We start from the raw sequence: 25,684 nt of genomic DNA, 5'->3' as shown, positions 1-25,684 counted from the left end.
TGTATCTTCATTCTCAAATACAAACTGCTCTGAATGATATTCCATGAATTATAACATCATTTAAAATGCTTTGTGTTGTGCAACATTATGAATTTTAGATTTAGAATACTTCATTAGTAAAGTCTGTTCTTTCTTGATGCCTTCATCGCCCAAGGTGGGTCAACCCCAGAAGGTATGCAGATGGTGGCAGCCTGATGCTCCCTGCTTATTCAGGATATGAATTCCAAATACAGGAAATGAGGATAACCAGTGATCAGTGTGCATACATGTCAGTGTACCTATGTACATGAGGGTGCACATGCATGTAGAAACTAGAAGACAGCCTCTGGTGCAGGCCATCATATTTTGTTTGGGGATAGGGCCTTTCACTGGCCTAGAACTTGCCCAGTAGGCTAGGATGACTGCCAGCAAGCACCAGGGATCTGCCTGCCTCCACAGAGTCCCAGAAACAGGAGAATTGCTTCGGCAAGGTGGAAGAAGAAAGCTGGACTCCCAAAACATACCCTATGATATCTACATGCATTCCTTGTTATACTCACAACCAAGCCCCTCACACGATAATGATAATACAAAATTTTAAAGTAAAATGATAATTCATAACCCACATGAAGATGGAGAATGTATACTGATTTGCAAAATAAAAATTAGGTAAATGGTGGAAAATGTCATTTTTTAAATATAAGTGAACTAAAGGGGTTTTTAAATGTATATGTATGCCATCTATCTGTGTATAAGTGTGTGTGTGCAGGTGCACTGGGAGTCTAGAAAAGGGCAGTGGGTCCCCTGGAGTTGGAGTTACAGGCAGCTTTAAGTGATCAGGTGTGGGTGCTGGGAACAAACTGAGTCAGTGCTCTTAACTACTGAGCCGTCTCTCCAGCCCACTTTCTCTATTTCAATTTATTTTATTCATCCTTTTACACTTTCCCGTGTGCAGTGTGCTTTGAGCACACGTCCCCACTGTCCTCTCTTATCTCTCCTCCTTCCAGACTTTTCTTCTCAGCAACTTCCCCTCTTCATGCAGTTCAGAGAGGCTCAGCTGCAGAGCACTGGCCCAGCATGCAGGGTCCTGTTTCCAATCCCTAGCTCTGTAGGGAATGGGGGAGCAACCCGACTTACCTGTAACTTGGTCATTGTTCTCTTCTCTTTGAGACAAGGCAGGGCTCTGGGAAGCGAGCTGGGGGAGGAAGGGCTTTGTGAGAACATTGCTAGGACAGTGGGTCCCCATGGCTTCCTCAGCTTCTCCATCAGCCCCAAGGGCTGTGCCCGCTGACCAGGCTTTTCTCCCTACTTCCTACTAATCGGTAGTGTAAACCTCCGGGTTATCAGGTTATGGATGCCTCACCTCACTCACAGCAAAGGGTTAGACAAGGCCACATTCTCTATTTCGGGCAGCTTCAGGGATGTGGTGCACTCTTACCTTCACAATGCTGCCAGTAGTGATGGGCTTCCCAGAAAAACAAATGTTTAAGAAGCCCCGAACTCTCTGATGAATGCTGTGTCATAACTGACCACCACCACTCTTCTAAGGGTCTGTTAATGTGACAGCTATCTTACATATAATTATTTCTATACACAGGAGTGAAATCCCCACCCCCAAATTTCTCTCGCTCTAAAAATTTTAAATTCTAGTAAACGTTGCTCATCTGCAAGAGCCTCCATAAAGTCTCTTTTTCCCACGTACATGAAGATAATTACAAAAAAAAAAAAAAAAAAAAAAAAAAAAAAAAAAAAAAAAAAAAAGCTAAACCTTCTCTAAGGAAAGGGGAGTTTGGCCCTGAGATATGGCTCAAAGGGTATGGGTGACTGCCACCGAGGCTGACCACCTGAGTTCAAGTCTCTGAACCCCACAGTGGTGGAAGGAATGATCCTACTCCCACAAGTAGTTTTCTGGGCCCTTTTATAAAGTGTGGCATGCTCCACTCTTAGTAGATAAACAAATAAATAAATGCAAAAAAAAAAATCACATCAAAACCAGCGTTGCATACCACTTAAGGCCTTAGGACACTGGCCATCTGTTATCACTGTTACTCCGACAGACTTCCGTGGGGAAGCTAGACTCTCCCCGGGGCTCCACAAACGCTGAGGTGGGTCCAGGAATCCTGGGCAGCGCTGCCTCAGGCAGAGCCCAGCTAGAGAGAACCAGCCCCGCTTCTTCCGGAGATGCAGACTCGGTCCCCGAGAGGACACATCGAAACACCAGCGCAGGAAGGGTCGCAGAACGCTGCAGGATATCACCTCACCAGAAACACCACTAGTCTGGCTGGCCCTGCGGGACCGGAAGTCATCTCATCCGTCGCTGGCACTGGAACTACAATTCCCAGAATGCATCAGAGGAAGCGCCTAGCTCTGTGCTTTTCCAGGACTACATTCCCCAGAATACTAAAGCCTCTATATATTCCAAGCTATTTTAACTGGCCTGGGATCCTTGGAAATCGCTCTTTGGGCGCTCGCTTTCCTGGTTGCTTTTCAGTTTCTTCATTTTTGAAATGCCATGTAAGACATCTATGGATACTTTTTTATTTCTGATGTTTTTGGAGTTGTTTTGGGTTTTTCCGAGACAGTTTCTCTGCGTAGCCCAGGCTGTGCTGGAACTCTGTAGATCAAGCTGGCCTCAAACTCAGAGATTCTCTGTCTCTGTCTTCCAGGTGCTGGGATAAGAGGTATGCACCACCATGGTCAGCTGTGTATCCTTTTTAAGAACATTGAAGTTCCATCTTATATTGCATTATAAAAGCTAAAACTTAAACTTCTCAGCTATAGGAGCTTGATTCAGCAGCACAGTCAGAATTCCTGCATTGAATCTTCCCATCACAGGCGATGGTAGACCACAGGGTGTCTGGGTCACTATTCTACTTCTATGAAGAGACACCATGATTAAGGCTTGTTTCAGAGGCTTAGTCCATTAACATGGCAAAAAGTATGGCTGCCTGCTATTTCCAATCATTCAAAGACATGAACGTATGGGGGCCACAGTTATCAAACCAACACACTCTGCTACCTACCCCCATAAGCCTTTGCCCATATCATAATGCAAAATGCATTCAGCCCAGCTTCAAAAGTCCCCACCATGTATCACAATCTCGATATTGTTTAAAAATCTAAATGTCAAACTTTTCTGATACCCATAACAATTTCTTCATTGTAATCCTCTGTAAAATCAAAATAAAAAAGCAGATCACATAACCCAATGTGTCAAGGCACAAAATATACTTTACCATTTCTTAATGTAGGGAAGGCAGTACGGTGAGGAAATACTGGACCAAAGCAAGACTAAAAACCGAAGGTGGTGGCCAAACTCTGCATCTCTACACTGATGTCAAAGCACTCTTCAGATGTTTTACTCTTTCGACCCTGTTGGCTCTTGTCTCTCTCAGGCTGGTTTCACACTCAGTCTGCAGCTCTCCTCATCTGGGATCCCACAGTTCTGGCATCTTCAACATCTTGTGATCTCCAGCATAACCCAGGCTTCACACTCACAGAGGCATGCAATGTCCTCCCTTGGCCTCTAGGCAGGAACTCTCCTACACCACAACTGCCTTCAGGGCATTTCCTTTGTTACTGAGGGAGACCTAAGATCCCTTTTCTTGAATCCTTGACTCTAAAGCCAGAACCAAGTGGCCAAAGCTGCCATGTTCTGCTGCTTGACAGTCTGGACCTTGGCCCCATCCAATTCCATTGCCAACATCTTTCTGTAATTGATGGTCTCCCTCAGTGCTTAAGCTTTTCCTTTATTCCCTTTCACGAGCTGGAAGCTTCGCTGAGTGGGGTCTTGCGCTGCGGTCGGCACTCCCTTCACAGCATTCAGAATCGGGCTTGTCCTTAGGCCTCCAAGGTGCCCTTTTTCTCATATTTCTGTCCTGCTTGCTCCTCTTCATGATGGGGCTCCATGAGAGCGACCACAAGTAACCACATGGCACAGTCAACACGAGGCTGTCTGGAAATCTCCTCTGCTTATGCAAATAATACAAAACTCATCACCTTAGTTTCAGGCAGATTTTTAAGATGAGGACAAAAATCATCCACTTTATTTTTTGCCTGAATATGACTAGAATGGTTTAGGCCCCATACGAATACTGTTTGCCTCTGAAACTTCTGAGCAGCTCTAATTGCCCCCCACACCCCAGCTCTAATTGCCCCTGGCACTGTCTTGCATTCTCCTCCTAGGATGATCCACTAAGTTTTGCTAATCAAAAAGCATTTAATCATTTCTGTAGTCCAAAGTCCTAAAATCTTCCATATTCCTTCAACAAACAGCATGGTCAGGCTTGTCACAGCAATACTCTAATCCCTGGTACCAACTTCTGTCTTGGTCACTGTTCTATTGCTTTGAAGAGACACCATGGCCAAGCAACTCTTATAAATGGAAACATTTAACTGGGGGCTGACTTACACTTTCAGAGGTTTAGTCTATTATCATGGAGCAGGCAGGCGTGGTGCTGAAGAAGTAGCTGAGACTTATATCCCGATCCATATGCAGAGAGGCTGAGAAAGAGAATGGACTCACATGTGTTTTTAAAATCTTAATGCCCATACACAGTGATATACTTTCTCCAAGAAGGCCACACCTTCTCATCTTTTAAATCCTTTCAAAGAGTTCCACTCCTTGGACACTTAAGCATTTAAATATATGAGCTATGGGGGCATTTTCATTCAAACCACAAGCTGCCTAGAATCCCCCAGTAAGGGGCTAGGGGCATGGCTCAGTAGTAGAATTTCTGCCTAGAATTCCCCAGTGAGGGGCTGAGGGTGTGGCTCAGTGGTAGAGCCCCTGCCTAGAATCCCCCAGTGAGGGGCTGGGGGTGTTGCTCAGTGGTGGAGCCCCTGCCTAGAATCCCCCAGTGAGGGGCTGGGGGCGTGGCTCAGTGGTGGAGCCCCTGCCTAGAATCCCCCAGTGAGGGGCTGGGGTGTGGCTCAGTGGTAGTACTGACATCTGACCTGTGTGACTCCTGTATTTGTGCCATAATTACTCTTCTTCCAAACACACATACATTAATTGGGAGCAAAGGGTAAGCTAAAACTGGAAAAGCTGTTTTCTTGAGTGTACCAGATACTAGATTTAAGGAACACTGGATTCAACTCAGAGCCAATGCTGTGTCCCCAGATATTTATCACCCCTACAGCCTACAGATACAACAAAAAAGAAAACTGTTTACTGATTCTCACAATAAAAGCAAAGTGTCATATTGGAGCCAACAAGAAGACTCCATACCAGCTAGTCTGGATCTCAGAGTGTCAGAAACAAGAGACCCTGCCTGTGGCCTGCAAATGTCTTGGCAGGTACAGGTCTGGGGACCTGAGTTCAATCCTTGAAACACACACAATGGAAGGAGAGAAGTGACTCTATGTAATTTACATCTGCCTCTACCACAGACGCTACAACACACTGGTGTGCATACACACACACACACACACAAATTAATAAATAAATGCATAGATAAAATAAACTACATGTTATAGGAAACCAGCTTACTCTGTCTTAGTGGGGCTGGCAATCCACTTCAGACCCCACCACGCTGCAGCAATGTTAATAAGCCTCTTGCCTGGAGGACAGTTCAACTCAGTGCTGCTCTCTCATTCCATTTCCCTCCCTAAAACATACGGGAACCATGGCCATTTAACATGGATGGTTGTAGGCAATCGAGTCTCAGAATCTGCTCTAGCTTGTAGCTCAGGTTATTGACCTAAGTCTAGAATATTGTGTCAGAGACAAGATTATAAACTGTATTTATTCCACTGTTATACACCCATTCAATTCTTCTTAAATAGATTGTGGTGTGTGTGTGTGTGTGTGTGTGTGTGTGTGTGTGTGTGTGTGTGTGTGGTGTGGTGTGTGTGTGTATGTGGTGTGTGTGTGTGTGTGTGTGTGTGTGGCCACGAGTGGATGCCGGGCCCCCTTGGGCTAGTGTTACATGCGGTTTGTCAACTTTCAGGGGAGAGGGAGCCTCAACTGAGAAGACGCCTCCATGAGACTGGGCTGTATGCAAGTTTATGAAGCATTTTCATTATTAGTGGTTGGTGTGGGAGGGGCCCAACTCACTGTAAATGGTGCCACCCCTGGGTAAATGGTCCCTGGTTCTACAAAAAAGTGAGCTGAGCAGCCAGTCTTGGCTTTTGATCCCAGCACCCGGGAGGCAGAGTTTGGGGGAATCTGTAAATTTGATCAGACTGGTTTACATAGTGAATTCCAGGACAGCCAGACAATCAATCAATCAAATGCCTAGCAAGCCATGGACAGCAAGCTTGTTGGAAGTGTTCCTCCATGGTTCTGACTTCAATTCCTACTCGGCTTCCTTCAGAGATTGACTGTGATTGGCAGGTATAATCCAAATAAACCTTTTCTTAGCCAAGGTGGTTATCACAGTGTTTATCACAGTAACAGAAACCAAACCAGAACTGGAGGTTCTCTTCTCCATTTGGAAATGTGTCTAATAAACATCAAATTTAAAATATCTTCGACTCCAGTTATCCCTGCTTTCAAGTTTTCTTCAGTAGCAAGGAGCCTGTGAGTCGTCGTGTGCATGGTGATTTCTAAGGACAGCTGACACTTAGCCCTCCATAGAAACACATATGAGTGTGTATATATAGAGAGAATATGGCTTGCTGTAGTCACACAAAGTCAGCGAAGTGACCTCTGAAAGTCTAATCAAATTACAAAGATACAAAATTCACACATGGCTTGCTGTGAGCTAGCCCACGACAGAAGTTGTGGCATGGTCAGTGACAGCTGTGAATCTGAAATTAATTTTTTAAGTTTTTTTTAAATTAAAACTCATGTAGACCAGGATAGACTCAAACTTGACCTGTGGGTGAGAAAAGCTCTGAACTCCTAAACCTTCTTGTTCCGCCTTCCAAGTGCTGGGATCGAAGGCATGGACCTACATTCCTGGATTAGTTGGGTTATTTCTACTGACCTATAGTGAGGTTCTCTGATACATTTTTCAGCTAGGTTAAGCAGAACTTTTGTAGTTGTTGAGACAGAGCCTCACTTTGAAGCCCAGGCTGGCTTGGAATTCATGATCTTTCTGCCTAAACCTCCAAATTGTGTGTGTACCACCATGTCAGACTTAGAACTTTTTTGTTTTTACTGAGACAGGTTTCTCTATCTAGCCTTGGATGTCCTGGAACTCAGTCTGTAGACCAGGCTGGCCTGGAACTCATAGAGATCCATCTCCTTCTGCCTTCTGAGTACGGGGGCTAAAGACTTATACCACAACTGCGCAGCCTTTTCCTAGAGCCTTGAGCTAATCTCATACAGCAAGTTTGAGGCAAGCCTGGGCTACACAATTCCCTGATAATGCCAGAACCCAACCTTTCCTAATAGTCATTGTAGTTACCTGGCTTGCTGTCTCCTACCAATAGGTAGTCCTCATTTCTCAAGCAAAGGCTATATAGCTTGGAGACAGCTACTGAGACAGAATTGGTTCTTTTGCCTGGAAATGGGTGCAACTGCTTTGCCAGAGTATTGTAATGGATCTGGCCAGATATTAGGCTGGAATTGGGTATAGATGGATAGATAGATAGATAGATAGATAGATAGATAGATAGATAGATAGATAGATAGATAGATAGATAGATTGATTGATAGACAGACAGACAGACAGACAGACAGACAGACAGACAGACAGACAGACAGGGATAGAGATATAATTGTAAGACAGGGTTTCTCTGTGTAGCCCTGGATGTCCTGGAACTCTATCTGTAGACCAGGCTTGCCTCAAACTCAAGATATGCCTCCTGAATGCTGGGATTAAAGGCATGTACCATCACTGCCTGGTTTTTGTTACTCTCTTGTAGTCATTATCTTAAGAATATCACCTGGCCAATGTTGTTGCTTTGAGCTTATGGTCAGAGTGGGAGTGCTGGGGGAATTTTTTCAAGTGTCCCTGATGTTTGTTTAATTTTGGGCCATCACTGTGTGTATATACACCGAAGAATTCTCTGCCCATAGATCTCCCTTTTCTCAGGATAACTTGCCATTGTTTGTACCAGGGTCAGTGTAGTTGTCTGAAGATCCAGCAACACTCTCCCTTTGCTGCCTCTTTGGTCTGTTTTGACTGAAGATCACAGAGGCCTACCAAGCCACACAGCACTGTGACAGCATTCTTACTTTGGTTGGGAGGGTGGGGTTGGGGCACACGATTCTGTCATTTCATAAGCAATCAGAAGACAAGAGCTTGCATAAAGAGATCCATGTGAGAGAATTAAGAAAACAACAGGAAGGTCAGAGCCTGATCCAGTCCAAGCCTTGCCCTCTCTTATTGTTGCATCTGTACAAATACTGTGATTATTCTGAATAGTTCTGAACTTTCTGTTACTCAAAACTCAGAGCACCCTGGCTGATGAAACCACCATGAGCTTGCACGATCCTCCCCTGTGAGTGGTGGTTGACAAGACATGAATGAGCAATAGGAGAGATGTTAGCAACTAAAGGCATTTGCTGATCTTCCAGAGGACCAGAGTTCGGTTCCTAGCATAACTCCAGTTCTAGGCGTTCCAAAATGCTCTTCTGCCCTCCTTAGACACTGCATTCATGTGCAGGCACGCATGCACACACGCACACAGGTACACACAGCCAGTCTTAACAGTATACCCTATAGAAGAAGAAATTGTGCACCTGTCTGCTTAGGGCAGGACAAGAGGATGCTAACTAACCAAACGGTGGTTATTGCAGATGAAAATATTCCTGAAGGTCCTACATTTCAAATGGAACTCATTTATTTGCACTGATATAAGACAAGATATCTTGTATACCTTGATAAGATCTCTCCTAATCCATTTTGAAATAAACTTAGTTTCAAATGTTGTTTCTTTGCATATTTTCACTCATAGAGCAAACAGCACTGACTAAATCTTTAAGTTATAAAGGAGTATGGATCAATTTTATTTATTCATTTTTCTGTATATGAGTTTCTTGCCTGCACATACATCTGGGCACCATGAAGGTGTCAGATAGCTGCCGCGTGGTCCTCTTCCAAAGCAGCCAGTGTTCGTCACGCTGAGCCATCTCTCCAGTCACACTCCCGCAGCCTTGGCAATGGACAGTTTCCTCTATCACCAGGTTATGTTCTAGTGGACATAGATATCATTTTTTTTGTTTGTTGTTGTTGTTAATCCCTGCTGAACTATGTGGTGTTGGGAGTTCTTGGTTCTCCACCATAGCTTGCTGAGGTTTCGAAAACTCTCAGTAGAGCCCTTTCATTAGAGCTCTCTGCTGTGTCCTTTCCTAGCCACCATCAGTGTTCACGGTGGGTACAAACAGTATGTCTCCATTAACACAACAGAAGGGCATTTTACAGGCCTTCGTTTCTGCATAGGTTCTCAGGCAGATAACTGCTCCTGTACTCCCCACTCCTACAGAACTTATCACTGCTATGGGCCCTTTGATGTATCAGAAGGCCTGAGCTCCAACGGAAACCCTTACCACATGCATCACACGTGTAAGGTTTCTCCCCTGTGTGCAAGCGCTGATGAGCTTGGAGATTCGATCTTTGACTGAAGCCCTTCCCACACACCTCACATTTGTACGGCTTCTCTCCAGTGTGGACTCGGTGATGGGCTTGGAGACTGGAATAGCCACTGAAGCCCTTACCACACTGGTCACATTTGTAGGGTCTTCCTTCTGCATGGATCCTCTGATGTGCCTGGAGGCGGGAACTCTCACTGAATCCCTTTGTGCAGGTCTCACATTTGAATGGTTTTCCTCCTGTGTGGACCCTCCGGTGTGCCTCAAGGCGTGAACCCTGACTGAAGCCCTTCCCACACACCTCACATTTATATGGTTTCACTCGAGTGTGGACTCTCTGGTGACCTTGTAGATACGCTCTCTGACTGAAGCCCTTCCCACACACCTCACATATGTATGGTCTCTCTCCAGAGTGGACACTCTGATGGCTTTGAAGGTAAGATTTCTGACTAAAGTTCTTGCCACAGTCATGACACTGGTAAGGTTTCTCTCCTGTGTGTACTCTCTCGTGGGCCAAGAGAGTTGAGGCCTTACTGAAGCCTTTGCCACATTCTCCACATTTATAGGGTTTCTCTCCGGTGTGAACCCGCTGATGAATTTGAAGATTAAAGCTCCAGCTGAAGCTCTTCCCACACTCCTCACACTTGTACGGTTTCTCTCCTGTGTGAACTCTCTGGTGGCCTTGCAGGTGTGAACTCCGGCTGAAGCCCTTCCCACACTCCTCACACTTGTATGGTTTCTCTCCAGTGTGAACTCTCTGGTGGCCTTGCAGGTATGCATTTCGGCTGAAGCCCTTCCCACATTCCTCACACTTGTATGGCTTCTCTCCAGTGTGAACTCTCTGGTGGGCTTGAAGGTAGGCACTCCGGCTGAAGTCCTTCCCACACTCCTCACACTTGTATGGCTTCTCTCCAGTGTGGATTCTCTGATGAACATTAAGAACCGATCTGTGACTGAAGCCCTTCCCACAGGCATTGCATTTGTGCAGATTCTGTTTCTGATGATCCTTGGGGGTGGAACTCCAGTTATAGCCACTTCTCCCCTCTTTATGAAAAGGCTTTTCTAGAATGTGATTCTGATGGCCTTGAAGGCACAAAGTTTGACTGAAGCCGGTACAGCATGTACGATTGTGCGATTGTCCCCTGGGGTGCACTCCTGGAAAGTCCTGAAAATGTGGGGGCAGACTGAAGTGGTTACCACAATCAGGGTTACAGAGAGTCTCCTCCGCATGAACTCTGTGTGGAATGTTCAGATTTGAGCAATGTGTGAAATTTTTTCTACACTCCACACCTAGACATAGTTTCTCTTCAGCATCAATTTTCCGATTAACTTGAAGACAATATAAACTCTGATTAAAAACATTCCCATTCTCCTCATAATTATTGGGTTCTTCCCTGGGATGGGCCCTAAAAGTACTATTGTGGCGGAAACAACTACCAACACCTTGCATGTTGGGGATGCTGCATGTCTGGGAGGTGTTGCCTGGGTGGGCACACCCACAAGTGTTAAGAGGGGAACTATGGTGGACAGTCTCCCTGCACTTGCATGGCGCTTGCTCCATACACACTCTTGGAGGGGACTGCAGAGGTGGGCTCCCAGCAGCACCTTCATCTCCTGTCTCAAGACATGGATGACCGTGAAGGGCTGACTTATCATCAGAGCCCTCTCCATACAGATTCTGTGTACAGGGCTTCCCTCTTGAGCAGCACTGCTGATGTGTGTGAGAGCTGTGGTCATCATCATCATGGCCCCAGGCTTCTCTATACTTGGTACATGAGCAGGGCTCTGGCCCTAACTCAATCAAGTCCTGATTAAGTAATGATACCTTCTCGGTCTCTCCTCTGTGATCATGGAAACTATAGCTTTTTCCTTTGTCATGTAATTCCTCTTTGTCACTGTGGTAGGAGGACCAGTCAACACTGTCATACCTACAGAAGTAATTTCTTATGGATGTTTGTTGACCTTTCCACTGGCAATTACATGTCCTGCCGAGATGTGGTTCCCCCCAGGAATGCTGGGATCTCAGAGAAGGATACTCTTGATTTTTCATGGAAGCAGAGTCTTGGAGTCTATGTACAGGAGGCAACACATAATTCCCATCTTCAGAAATCTGAATGGGCATCCCTGCCCGCAGCAGGCAGGGAGAAACTCCTTGGCTCTGAGATTCATGGTTACTCCCTTGGCATCTTTTTATGAACTCTTGTTCCCTGGGTAATGTGCCTGCACCCCATGGCCAGGTCTGACAGAAGGAGAGCTCCTTGGGACAAAGGGAGTTTAATTCCATGTCTTCAGTGTTCTCCACAGCATGTCCACTCCTTCTTCCTGTGGGGAGGAGGAGAATCCAGACAAATGCACAAGTGAGCACCTTACTGAGGGTTTGTCGCATCTCACTCAGCTCACGGAGGGACACTGGCAAGTTACGCTGTTTCTATGGGTACTTTCAAAACACCTGACACACACACAGGAATCACAAAACTGACGCTCCCTGGGTACCTTAAGTTGTGGGTTTTCTAATAAAACCTGGATATCAAATATGGCCCCACTCAAAAGATCTAGTGAACTTCATGCATGTCATTGTAGTTTTACCATGGGTTGTTGGATGATCCAGTGGATAAAAGAAAAGGGATATTCCCAAAGTGGAAAAATGTCTTTTGTCTTCTCTGTGTGTGCATATGTGTGTGCATATGTGTACGTGTGTGTGCATGTGCATGTGCATGTGTGTCCGTATATGTGTGTTTATGAGTATGTGCATAATGTGTGTGCATGTGTGAGTGTGTGAATGTGTGTGCATATGTATGCACGTGTGTGTGCCTGTGTGTGTGCATATGCATATATGAGTCTCTATATATGTGTGTGTACATGTGTGTGTGAATGTGTGTGCATGAATGTGAGTGTGCATGCATGTGTGTCTGTGTGCATGTGTGTGTGTATGTGTACTCAAGCCACGGCATGTCAGTGGAGATCAGAGGACAACTTGTGGGAGTCAGTTCACTCCTTCCTTCCACCACATGGGCTGTAGAAAAGTAACACAGGTCCTCAGGCTTGGTGCCAAGCACCTTTATTCCAGAACCATCTGACCAACCTGCTTAATTTAAACACTGTAAAATTCATTATATCACTTATAAAATGGGGAACAGGGAAGTGTTAAGGTAGGAGCAGACATATCCTGCCCCATGTTCTGGAAAGCACCACCACACACTCTCCTTGATGCACCATTCTCACCTGAGAGCCTGCCTGCATGGGCTTCTGCCTCCACCAACCAAAGGTTCTCTTCATTCTCCAGCTGGGCTATCAGACCTGGTTTGAAGGGCTGATGAGCTATTGAAAAAAAATGCAAAAGTTTGATGATGTCTACCTTGTCAAAATTTGATTAAAAAAAAAAAAAAAGACCTGGATGTGGAGGTGTATGTCTGTTGTAGCAGCATTTGGAAGGGAACGGAAGGCAGATCAGAGGTTCAAGATCACCCTCAGCTAGACAGTAACTCTGAGACAGTCTAGCCTGGGCAAAAGAGTCCCTGATTCAAAGAAACAAAAACAAATAAAAAGAAAAAAAAGGAAGGGAGGGAGGGAGGAGGGAAGGAAAAGAACTCTAGAGCTGGAGAGATGGTTCAGCAATTAAAAGCACTGGCTACTCTTCCAGAGGACTCAGGGTTTGAGTCCCAGAACCACATGGTGATCCACAACCATCTGTAACTCCAGTTCTAGGAAATCTGATGCCTCTCTGGCTTCTGTGGGCACCTCTATTCACATGGCACACACACAAGGCTACACAAACACACACACACACACACACACACACACACACACACACACACACACACGGCACACACTGTGGTGGTTTGAATAGGCTTGGCCCAGGGAGTGGCACTGTTAGGAGGTGTGGTGAGGCCTTGTTGGAGGAAGTGTATCACTGTGGGCGGGCTTTGAGAACTTCTTTCTAGTTGCCTGAGGATGCCAGTCTTCTTGATGCCTTTGGAGCAAGATGTAGAACTCTCAGTCCTCCAGCACCATGCCTGCCTGGATGCTGCCATGCTCCTGCCTGAATGATACTGGACTGAACCTCTGAACCTATAAGCCAGCCCCAATTAAATGTTGCCCTTATAAGAGTTGCCTTGATCATGGTGTCTGTTTACAGCAGTAAAACCTTAGCTACAACACACACTAAATATATTTTTAAAATAACTCCTAGGAGTTCAGATTAATAAATAGTCACTGCTATACACCCTATAAAACAAAACAAGCTGGGCAACATGCTAAGTGGGTTTCCATAAACCAATGCTGAAGGGCCCAGTGTGCCCACTGTCCTAGTTTGCTTCCTGTTGCCATAATAAACAACCATGACTACTTGGGGAGGAAAGTGTTTATTTCATCTTCCAGCTTATAGACCATCATGAAGGGAAGCCAGGGCAGGAACTCACAGCAGGAACCTGGAGGCAGGAACTGATGTAGAGGCCATGGAGAGGTGCTGCTCAATGGCTTGCTCCTTATGACTTGCTCAGCTTGTCTCCTATGCAACTCATAGGGGTGGCTCAGGGGTGGCACTGACCCAGTGGGCTGGGTCCTTTCATAGCAATAACTAATCAAGGAAATGCCACCCAGGCTTGCCTACAGGCCAGCCATTGTGATGGATGTGTTTTCTCAAGTGAGGTTTCTCTTCTCAGACAAACCCATCTTGTATCAAACTGGCAAAAAATAAACAACAACAACAACAAAAAAAATCAAACAGGCCTCCCATACACAGCTCAAAAGACAGACATTTACGTGGAAGGAGCCATGAGAAACTTTCTGTAGCTTCCAGCCAGAGAGCCAAGCCCAGAGAATAGCTTCAGGTGTCCCCAAGCTTCCAGTCCTCACCCACTGAGAGCAGCATCCTGAAATTCTCCAGCATCACCTCTCGGTACAGCTTCCGCTGGGTAGCATCCAGCAGCCCTAGCTCCTCCTCGCTGAAGTCCACGGCCACATCCCTGAACGTCACCATCTCCTGTGACAGCAAACACACATAGGCTGAGACTACAGAACACGTGGTGCTGGGGAGACGTGAAAGGAGAAGCTGTAGGGGACTCTGGGCCTCTCGGATTGAATTTCTGCCTTCTGCCCGCCCTCTGCTTGGCTAAATCCACCCACCATAAGGGCCAAACAGCAAAAGTAAATCCGTGTGTGTGTGTGTGTGTGTGTGTGTGTGTGTGTGTGTGTGTTGCATATGTGTAGATGCACATCCATGGGTGGCGTATTGTGATGGTTTGTACACACTTGGCCCAGGGAGTGGCACTATTAGAAGATGTGGCGTTGCTGGAGTAGGTGTGTCACGGTAGGTGTGGTCTCTAAGACCCTCGTCCTAGCTGCCTGGAAGTCAGTACTCTGCTAGCAGCCTTCAGATGAAGATGTAGATCTCTCAGTCCCTCCTACACCACGCCTGCCTGGATACTGCCATGTTTCTGCCTTGATAATTGGCTGAACCTTTGAACCTGTAAGTCAGCCCCAATTAAATGTTGTCCTTTATAAGAGTTGCCTTGGTCATGGTGTCTGTTCACAGCCATTAAACCCTAAGACACACATGCATGTGGATGTACCCAAGTCTGTGAGTGTGCACGTGCACATGTCCACACCTGTGCACAAGCATCTGGAGGCCAGAAGCCGACATCACTGTCTTTCTCTATCCTCTGCATCTTAAAAAAGAATCATGACTATTATTCTGTGCACACACATAGGTATGTCTCCTGGAAGTGCATGGCACGGCATGTACGTGGAGGTCTTTTGGGAGCTGGCTCTGGCCGTCAACCTTGCAGAAGAACGGAGCAGTGTACAGGATCTCTTGCTAATTCTGCTGTACTGTGGACTCCAGGCCAGCTTGCTTGCTAGATTCCAACTGGTTCTCATGTACCCTCCTACCATCTCATCCACAGGAATGCTGGAATTACAGATGGACACCACCAGATCTGGCTTTGGACACAGATCCCAAAGGTTGAACTCAGGGCTATGTGGCAAGTGTTTTTATCTGCTGAGCCATCTCCTCTCCCCCTCCTCCCATAAGACAGTATATTCTCACTGAACCTGGAGTTCACTGAATTAGTCAATTTAGTAGTAAATATTCTTTCTCCATACATTTACTATTTCTCTTTTTTCAATGTCATTATTTATTGATTTGTGTGTGTCAGGGATCTCATGCATCCTTGGTGCACTTGTGAAGGACAGAGGACAACTTGGGGAGACAGTTTCTCTCCTATGGTGTATGTCCCATAGATTGAACTCAGTCATCAGCCTGGACCGCAATCTCCTTTATCTGCTGAGCCATCTCACTGGCCCTTGCTCAACATGACTATTTCTTCTGTAGTACCCACTGGTCAGATGTGATTGTTCTCACTTCCTTTTACATTGTAAACATTTGCATATTGGTTTGCTATAAGGAAATCTAAATGTTTATACTTCAGGCCTATTCAAGCCTGCACCAGCTCTGGAGGAGGTTCTGAGCATCTTGCTCTTGGCTATGGAGGGAGAGCTCTGTCCCTGCACTGCTCTGCCCTGCTCTCCTCTGCCCTGCTCTCCTCTCCTCTGCCCCTGCACCGCTCTGCCCTGCTCGCCTCTCCTCTCCTCTGCCCTGCTCTCCTCTCCTCTCCTCTGCCCTGCTCGCCTCTCCTCTCCTCTGCCAAGCTCTCCTCTCCTCTCCTCTGCCATGCTCTCCTCTCCTCTGCCCCTGCTCTTCTCTCCTCTGCCCCTGCTCTGCCCTGCTCTCCTCTGCCCTGCTCTCCTCTCCTCTGCCCCTGCTCTCCACTGCTCTGTCCTGCTCTCCACTGCTCTTCCCTGCTCTCCACTGCTCTGTCCTGCTCTCCACTGCTCTGCCCCTGCTCTCCTCTCCTCTGCCCCTGCTCTGCTCTCCTCTGCCCTGCCATGCCCTCCTCTCCTCTGCCCCTGCCCTCCTCTCCTTTGCTCTCCTCTGCCTCTGCTTTGCTCTGCCCTGCCCTCCTCTCCTCTGCCCTGCCCTCCTCTCCTCTTCCCTGCCCTCCTCTCCTCTGCTCTCCTCTCTTCTGTCCCTGCTCTGCTCTGCCCTGTTCTCCTCTCCTCTGCCCTGCTCTGCTCTGCCCTCCTCTCCTCTGCTCTCCTCTCTTCTGTCCCTGCTCTGCTCTGCCCTGCTCTCCACTGCTCTGCCCTGCTCTCCTCTGCCCTCCTCTCCTCTGCCCTCCTCTCCTCTGCCCTCCTCTCCTCTGTCTCTGCTCTGCTCTGCCCTGCCCTACTCTGCTTTGTGCTCTGTCTTTTCACTCAGCCTTTCCACTCAAACAACAAGCCTGTCTCTCTTGACCCAGAAAGCAAGGGCCTCAGAGCTGCCTGAACACTCATCATCTTGTGTGAACATGGAACAGTGTGAACACTCATCCTCCTGTGTGAACAGGAATCACTCATCTCATGGAAAAGTGTGAAGGATCCTGGCCCTACTCTGTCATTCAGACCTGTGAATGAGGTAATGGATAGAGAGTGATCATGCCCTGCAGTGCTAAGAACTTTCACATTCAATTAGCTTGAGGCATAAATGGTGAACACATGCACATACACATGCATACGTCTACACATGCACACACACATGCATACGTCTACACATGCACACACACATGCATACGTCTACACATGCACACACATATACTTACGACACTCCAGAATGCCAGAGACTATAATCAAAGAACCTACATGGGCTCAGTGGTTAAGAGCACTGCCTATTCTTGCAGAGGACCCAGATTTGGTTCCTAGCAACCACATGGTGGCTCAGAACCATCTACAATTCCAGCTCCAGGCGATCTGATGCCCTCTTCTGGCCTCTATGGATACCAGGCACACACATGCACGCAAGACACTAATATACAAAAAATAAAAATACATAATCCTTAAAATAAAAGGATAATAAAGTATCTTAGCTGTCACTTAAGGGATATAGATGCACAGGTACATATGCATATGTGTATGCATGCGTATGTATGTATGTATGTATGTATGTATGTATATTCAAACACACAGCTTTGAGTCTTTAGAAGGTTACACACAAGTGGTAGTCTCTCAGGCTGCCTTTCATGATTTCATTCTCATTACTGTGTAGTGCTAGAGATGGACGTTGGGGTTTTGCCAAATGCTGGGCAAGCGCTGCGTCCTGGACTACATGGCCAACCCCAAAGCTGATTTTTGAGTCAGGGTTTTCTCCATAGGTGGCAACATCAAACTGGGATGCCTCAGGAATTTGTAAGTGTGTGGGTGGGGTCACTGCAATTCACCGACAGCATCAGAAGATTTTAAACGTACTGTTTTAAACTGTTTTAACTGGAAATGATGTCCAATTCCATGCATGCTGTACCACAGCAAATGTCACCAGGAATGTGGCTTTAAATGGCCCTGGCTGGGGGACCATAAACAAGGTAGTGATGAGTGTAGTTTTTAAACTTCTTTTCTCTTTTACATTGTTCATTTACAAAATTAAAATGATGTGTCTGTCTTCACAGCTCTCAGGCATATCAGGCACATGATGGGGCTAGCCCAGGCTGCACGGTAAGACCCTAGTTCAAAAAGAAAAAAGAAAAGGAGGGAAGGAAGGAAGGAAGGAAGGAAGGAAGGAAGGAAGGAAGGAAGGAAGCAAGGAAGATGAACTTACCCCCCCCCCCATAAAAGGGAGCAACTCAAACTGAACAGAACGGAGCTGAGAAGGCAGCTTGGCAGGTAAGTGCCCTAAGCCTTGCTACCTGCATTCAATCCCAGAACCATGGCAGCAGAAGCCAGGGACTAGGCTCCCGGAAGTTGTCCTCTAACTTCAACAGGCACACTGTGGCATGAGTGTTCACCCCCCCCCCATGAATAAACAAATATATTTTAAAATAAACACAAGATGCCTTTTCTTTGCATCTAATACATATGAGGGCCCAGTACTTGCTGCCATTCCTTACTGGGGAATAGTGGGCCCACTCTGAGACATGAGGAAACATAATGGCAGAAGTGAAAATCAACTTACCTGCAATCTGGTCATCTCCTCCTCCTTTTTTCTAGGAAATAATGGAGACCTGGGAAGGCGGGGCAGAGTGATAGACACCGTGAGAGAGGGAAAATACAACTTTGTCCAGGTGAGATCAAGATGCCTCTCCCCTCGGCATGCAGCCATATGCACATGCTGCACGGTGGGGGCATGCGCACCACATTCTAGGCACCCCAGGATGTCCATAAGCAGGACCAGCCTTCACAGCTGCCCCTAGTACATGCTGGTCATCTCCCAGCTTGTTCACTCTTGTCCTGGGAAATGTGGTGAAGGAGGGTAGAGAAATACATTGGTTCCAAGTAGCAGCAAGGGACAAAATGCCTGTGTTCAGAACCCGGTGTTGGGCTGTGATGGCTCGGCAGGTAAGGGTGCTTGCTACCAAGTCTGATGACCTGAATTTAATCCCCAGCACCCACATGGAAGGAGAGAACTGGTTCCTGCAGGTTGTCCTCTGATTGTGCTTATGTACACATACACACCACTGGGCATGGCCTCTTGGGGAGTGGGAATATGGGGAGTTTGACTGGGCTTATCCCATTCCGCCACCAGGGCGAGTGTTGGGGTGCTCACACTGGCTTCAGGGGTAGGAAAGCAGAGTCAGAGATGTGGGAAAGCACGAGCTGGTTCGGGGATCCCAAGGCTTGCAATGAGACCAAGGCCATAGGTTTCTCAGACTCAGGACAGCATCTAGCCCAGGGCCAGGGGAGAAAGGGTAGCTCTGCCTTGTCTCAGGGGTGATTATCCCTAGCTTGGAGGAGGCAGGCTTAGTGGCAGCTGTGGCTGGGAGCGCAGAGAGGCCGGCTACTAGAGAATTAACCTGCTGAGGCTCTGTGGTAGAATGCCTTTCCCATGGCTCCCCTGGTTCTAAACAGTTTATTGGTTGTTCATGGCAGAAAAATGCATGCATAATGTACCATACCCACTTCTCAGGATGGGACTGAGATTAGATCCTTTTGCAGGGAGGAATGCCTGGGAAACGAAGCTTATTGGCTAAGTCCTCCAGGCCTCTAGGTGACCCATTAGCAAGGAGAACTCTGACCATAGGACACATTTCTTTCATGTAAGGGGCATGACACATAACTAAGAGGCTGAGGGAACAGCTCAGTAGCTAAGAGGTCTTGCTGCCCAAGCATAAGTACCTGAACTTAATCCTTAGCATCCTGGTGAAAAGACTTCCCTGACTGTATGCCTCTGGGAGGTGAAGACACAAGAACTGTGGGGCTTACTGGACTCTAGCCTTGCTCCAAGTTCAGTGAGAGACTGTCTCAAAAGAATTAAGCAGTAATAGAGAAGGGTATCTGATGTCCTCCTCCTGCTCCTGTCTTTGCACTTACATGGGGTTTTGCCCCCCAAAGACATATGCACACACTACACAAATATGCACACAAAAATACAGAGTCTGATTTGGAAGGAGAAACAAGGGCATATACCCAAAGTGTTAGAGATAGTGCACAATAAACATCAAACATGTGGTAGCAATTGATAAAACCATGCTTGTCACCACTCAAGTTAACAGTGCACACACCAGCCTTTATTTGTCTCTTAACAGTGTGTTTATTTAGGTTAGTCATTACAAATCCATCCATACATCACCTTTCTGACATTCTAACAAGGCTACATTCTCTAGCATCCCACCCAAACTGCCTGGGGAAAGGGATAGAGGGGTGCTTCATTCACACCCATTTTCAAAGAAGTTGAATATATTTGAGTTGGAAGGTCCCTGTTGAAGGGCACACCCATGCCAAACAGGTGATGATAATTTCTCTCTGCCCATCCCGCACAAGGCAAGAGGCATGATGGGAACTCTACACAGTTCCTGTTTCCTAAAATGTGCGGCTTAGACGGAGATCTGAGATCAGCATCAGAGACACCAACAAATTTGGCCCAGCACAAACAATGAACCTGAAGAGAATGTAAAGTTGGCAGTTTCTTGATGGAATGTTCTAGAAGTGTGAATGGGGTCCAGGGGGTTAACAGCATCATTGCGACCATTGTATCTGCACTGTTTTCAGTGTACTGTTGCATTGTTCACTGAGAACAGTGCTGAGATCCCTCTGGTCCGTCTGTTGTCCTTCATGTGATGTTTCTTGATAATGCTTTTGGGATTGTCATGTCTAGCAGACAAACTGACCCAGGGTACAATGGTAGCTACAGGTGACAATGGTCTTGAAGTCTCCTGTGTCTTATATTAACAAAACTACTCTGTGCTCTGCCTTTGTGTTGGTTCTGCTCTTCATTTGTCTACTATAATGAAATACCTAACACAAGTGACTTATGAGAAGAGAAGCTGTATTTGAGCTCTGTGTCATGGAGAATTGTCAGGAAGACATAGTGGAGCACATGTGTGCAGATGCCTCATGTTAGAGTGAATAGGTTTTAGAGTATGCAATACACACATACACACACACATACACATACATATATAATACAACATATAACATATATTGATATATTGGTTGGTTTTTTTTTTTTTGTTTAGTTTTTAGACAAGGTCTCACTATGGCTGGCCTAGAACTCACCATGTAGCCCAAGCTGAGATCGTCCTGTCTATTCCAAGTACTAGAAATGACACCATGACTAGTGCCAATCTGTAATCTTTTTAACCTATGTATTTGATTTATTAGTGTGATAGATGGCTTTAATTATCAACTAGAACCACCTGAAAACATAATCTCAATAATGAATAATCTGTCTTAGCAGGTGGACATTATTTATGAGGAATTGTCTTAACTAATTGATATGGGAAGACTGAGTCCACTGTAGGAGGCACCATTCCCTAGGCAAGTGGTTCTGAACTGGACAAATGTAGAGAAACTAAGCTGAACACAAGCAAGCAAGCACGCAGGCATAAGTTTCTCTCTGCTCTGGATTCTGGGTGTGATGGATCAGCTGCTTCAAGTTCCTGCCCTGACTTCCCCAGAATGATGGACTATAACCTGGAACTCTAAGTTGAAATAAAATTTTTCTCCTCTAGGCTGCTGTTTGTCAGAGAATTATCATAGTAGTTGCATCCAGTAACTGCTGGTGTGGATGGGTTTCAGATCACCATTGTATCCTGTTTCATTTGTTCTCCCTGACTTTATTTCTCTCTCTCCCTGATTGCTTTCACTTAGTGTATTTATTATTTATTTATTTTTACTATTTCATCCATTTCATCTTTTAGCTTCTCACTCTAGCTCCAGAATTTCTGTTTCTTCTTAGTCACTGATCTTGGATTTTATCAAGCACATCTAATTTTTTACATTGTTTATTTTAGTTTGTTAAAATTGAAAAAGTTTTTTTGTTCTGTTTTTTTCAAGATGGGGTTTGTCAATGTAGCCTGGCTGTCCTGGAACTTTCTCTGTAGACCAGGCTGGCCTTGAACTCAGAGATCCACCTGCTTCTACTTCCTGAGTGCTGGGATTAAGGACATGTGCTACCACTGCTCAGCTAAAGTTAAATTTTATTTACTTACTACCTGGCCACATATACACTACGGCATGTGTATGGAAGTCAGAGAGCAATTGTGGGAGTTGGTTCTCTCCTTTCACCATGTCAGTTTTGGGATTGAACTCAGGTCATCAGGCTTGCCAGCAGGTGCCTTTACCTGCTGGGCCATCTCTATGGCCCCACGGCATGTTTAACACTACCATTTTAATATTGCTTGTGAAATCCAGAAGCCTTTTGTTGGGTTCTATGTGCTCTGCTATAGATAATAAAATCATATATCTAAGAGAGATATACATTTTATGCTTTTTCTCTCATACAGGGCTAGGGAATGAACCAAGGGCCAGGCACATGTTTGGTTGTTTTTTTGTTGTTGTTTTAATATACAGGTTGAGGACTTCAACATTGCACTTTATATTTTAATTTTTATTTACTATTATGTGTCTGCCTGCTTTCTATCTGCACCACAGGCATACAGTGTCCTCAGAGGCCAGTGGATCCCTGGGAACTGGAGTTCCCAGGCAGTTACGAGTTACCTGTGGGTTCTGGGACTTGAAACTGGGGCCTCTACAAGGGCAGAAACAATGTTGATTGTTAACCATCTCTCCATCCCTAATTCCACTAAAAACAAACAAACAAAACATCTATTTATTTGTGGGTGTGTGCATCTACAGCAATTCTTTTCTTCCACCATGAGAGTCTCATGGATCAAAATCAGGACGTCAGGTTTGGTGGCAAGTGCCTTTGCAGGCTGAGCCATTTCAGTATGCCTAGTGCAAATAAGATTGTAGAAATGATTCTGTAGTGTATCTGCAAATATGATTGTAGAAATGACTCTGTACTGTATACAATTAAGAAAATAAGTAGACTATAAAGAAGAAATATAAGTTACTTAGGAACACAGGATGTGATGATAATAATTTTATATTTTTTGGTACAGTCAGTAAATTTTTAACCTATGTTTTAAAAAACAAATTTTACTTTTTCCTTAAATAGATGTGATGAAAATGATGACTCCATATCCAATAAAGCTCTTATAAGAATTATATTTATTAATTTGGATAAAACCTTTACAGCATTTAGTATTAAATGTTTATATTTCATACTTATTGCTTATGTCCAAGCATTTATCCATCCTTCCAGAACTAATTAAAAAAATATTAGGGTAGCTTCATAACTGGATCTGCCAATGAGTAAAGAGAATGTCTTAGAGCAGATGGTATGGGTTGATGGAAGGATGCTAAGGTCTACCCGTGTGTATTAGCAACTTTCCAGTTGCTGTGATCAAACACCATGAATAAGGCATCTTGTGGAAGAAAGCATTTATTTTGGCTTTCAGTTCCATAATAGTAGGGACAGCATGGCAGGTGGCAGGCTTGTCAAACAGGAGCAAGAAGCTGAGTGCTCCCTTGTGAACTGAAGCTCAAAGCAGAGCGTGCAAAACCCTTGGAGGCTGACCCCGCCCCATGGCGTACTTTCTCCTGCAAGGCCACCCCGCCCTCTAAACTGTGGATCTGGCATCCAAACGCCAAACCCTACGGGGTCATTTCTTATTCAAACGACCGCACCACTACCACGTTCTCTGATGCTCTTTCCCCTGCAGCACTTTTCATATAAAGGATTAAGAAGACAAGATGCTGGGAGAAACCGGACTTCAGCTAACACCTCTCCCCGCCCCCATAAGGCACAATGGAGACGGCACCCAACAGCTGGGAACGACTGTCTCAACAAAAACGAAACAAATCATTAAGGATTTTAATAATGGGGGCAGGCTGGGTCCAGAAACTCTACAGCAGGTGCTCTGAGATTATCCGTGGGTCACTAAAGTGTCCAGCTTCTCTGAAATTTGGAAAGCACTGAGAGCAAATGTCCCATTTCCTACCGCGCGACAGCAGTTTTGAGCCTTGCAGGAAACTCTAGATCACTCTTGTACAGGTACCAAGGGGATGAGGTAAAAATGGAGGCAGAGATGGAGAGTCTGAACTCCACTGCTGGGAGATGGCATCGTGACTGGGGCTAAGGAGGCAGCTGGGGGTGCACAACGCCCAGGGGACCCTCCATCCAGGTGACTGACAGCCCCTGGCCAGGCCGAGTCAGTGTGCGCAATTGCAGCACACTCGGGTATGCTCTTTCAAAGTAAGGTCACGTTCTGCTTTTCTGAGGCAGATTCTTACCCAGGATACACGCCGGGTGGCTATCACGCGGGGCAACCTGAAAAGGATCACGCAGACTAGGAAGGGGTCAGTGAAGGGGAGGGCTCACCTTTCTGAAAGGAACAGGACAAGGAAGGCCTCGCACACCTGGGGCGGAAGTGACTCTTCCCGCATAGGCAGCCAGGACTACACTTCCCAGAATTCCCGAAGGGAGCAGGGAGGACAGTCTCATGCAGAGGAAGTCATTCTTGCACACTGAGGAGTCCCAAACTACATTTCCCACATTTCCCAACCGGAATAGGGTGGCCTCTCAGCCTCCTGCGGCGGAAGTTATCCTATTATCCCGGGGATGGGAGGTCTTGAACTGCATTTCCCAAAATTCTCAAAGTCCCTCCTTGCCTTCCCAGAGCGGAAGTAAGGAAACTGGACTGAATCTCAAAATTTGAAAGTCCAGAACAGCGTCTTTAGCGTACCCTAAGCTTCCAACTACGAAGCTTTCCCTGGCCTCTGTGGAAGATTGTGTTAAACGGCGATTTTCTAAAGCGCGTAAGGTACTGCGTGGGCCTACAGTTCCCGGGATCTGCAGGGCCGTCTTTACCCCCAGTGGACTTCCCTTCGAGATCATTTGCATTGTCCTGAGTTTAGGGACTCTCCTGATTTAATTCTGCTGATTGTTGTTCACCTTCAGCTCCCCAACCTCCACCCTCTTTGTAATATTGGAAAAGAAAAGCTTTTCAAACGTGACACTAGGACAAATTCAACATAACTAACCCTCACACAGTCCAAGGAGCTATTCTATAAAAAAACATGGAAGCAGGAATTCAGAAAAGGGTAAATCAAGTACAAAGGAACCGAATAATAATTTTAAATACTTATCTAATGTGTGTGTGTGCGCGCGCTTGCGCTTGAGCGCATATATATGCACTATGTGAGTGTAGTGCCCAAGCTAGAAGAGGACGCCTGTTTCCCACCTCCCTCCCCTCAAACTTGATTTTACAAACCCTTGTTAGCCAGCTGACGTGGGTGCTGGGTCCTCTACAAAAGTAGCGTGTGTTTTTAACAGCAGAGCGATCCCATCAACAATCTAGGTTTGGGTTTTCAAAAACGATTTATGTGTATGAATGTACATGTATGTGGAAGACAGAGGGCAACTTGCGAAAGTCAGTTCTCTCTCCCATTATGTGGGTCACGGGGATCAAAATCAGAAGGTCAGGACTGAGAGCAAACATTCTCAGCTGCTGAGCCATTTCACCAGTCCGAAAGAAAGCTATTTAGCAAATGATAGAAATTACTTAACCATTTGTTTAATTTTCATCTATTTTATAGTTTAACTCTCGGGACCCATCAACTACTACCCAGTAACTGTGGCAAGACATATGGATTATTCATACATTCAACAAAGCTAAGTAGCCAAAACCAGATGCACATGTGCACACTCACAGTCACTTAAATCCTCCAAAAAGTCTTTAAACTTTCATCAGTTCTACTGTCAAACAAACATTTTCAGCATTTACTAAACAATTTCTGTTGCTCAAGCAAACATTGAAGTTTTCAGAGGTCTAGCTTGTAGCCATTTGGCTTCATATTAATTTACACCAGCATGGTTCCTTCAAGATTTCAAGTGATCACTGAAATCCATAC

At 45.8% G+C, this 25,684-nt stretch overlaps 2 protein-coding genes across 3 annotated transcripts in view; both read right to left on the bottom strand.

The window, feature by feature from the left end:
• The window catches only part of LOC116101792 (zinc finger protein 235-like), a 31,860-nt gene extending 29,580 nt beyond the window's left edge, over positions 1–2,280 (bottom strand). Inside the window, exons 1-2 of the mRNA XM_031385627.1 lie at positions 1,986–2,280; positions 1,117–1,174 (exon numbers count right to left, since the gene is read on the bottom strand). Of these exons, the coding sequence (XP_031241487.1) occupies positions 1,117–1,131 (15 nt within the window). The 5' untranslated portion in view covers positions 1,132–1,174; positions 1,986–2,280. The remainder of the gene's footprint in view (positions 1–1,116; positions 1,175–1,985) is intronic.
• Positions 2,281–8,634: 6,354 nt separating this feature from the next.
• The window catches only part of LOC116101789 (zinc finger protein 112-like), a 46,346-nt gene continuing 29,296 nt past the window's right edge, over positions 8,635–25,684 (bottom strand). Inside the window, exons 1-5 of one of the 2 annotated variants that reach the window (XM_031385619.1) lie at positions 24,153–24,284; positions 18,444–18,492; positions 14,318–14,444; positions 12,686–12,781; positions 8,635–11,785 (exon numbers count right to left, since the gene is read on the bottom strand). In XM_031385619.1, the coding sequence (XP_031241479.1) occupies positions 9,291–11,785; positions 12,686–12,781; positions 14,318–14,444; positions 18,444–18,492; positions 24,153–24,217 (2,832 nt within the window). In that variant the 5' untranslated portion in view covers positions 24,218–24,284 and the 3' untranslated portion in view covers positions 8,635–9,290. Of the gene's footprint in view, positions 11,786–12,685; positions 12,782–14,317; positions 14,445–18,443; positions 18,493–24,152; positions 24,285–25,684 lie in introns of those variants that run through there. The other variant, XM_031385621.1, reaches the window with a different exon arrangement.

The sequence above is a fragment of the Mastomys coucha genome, unplaced genomic scaffold (assembly GCF_008632895.1).
Source record: "Mastomys coucha isolate ucsf_1 unplaced genomic scaffold, UCSF_Mcou_1 pScaffold21, whole genome shotgun sequence".
Classification (NCBI taxonomy): domain Eukaryota; kingdom Metazoa; phylum Chordata; class Mammalia; order Rodentia; family Muridae; genus Mastomys; species Mastomys coucha.
This window is presented reverse-complemented; position numbering and strand designations above follow the sequence as displayed.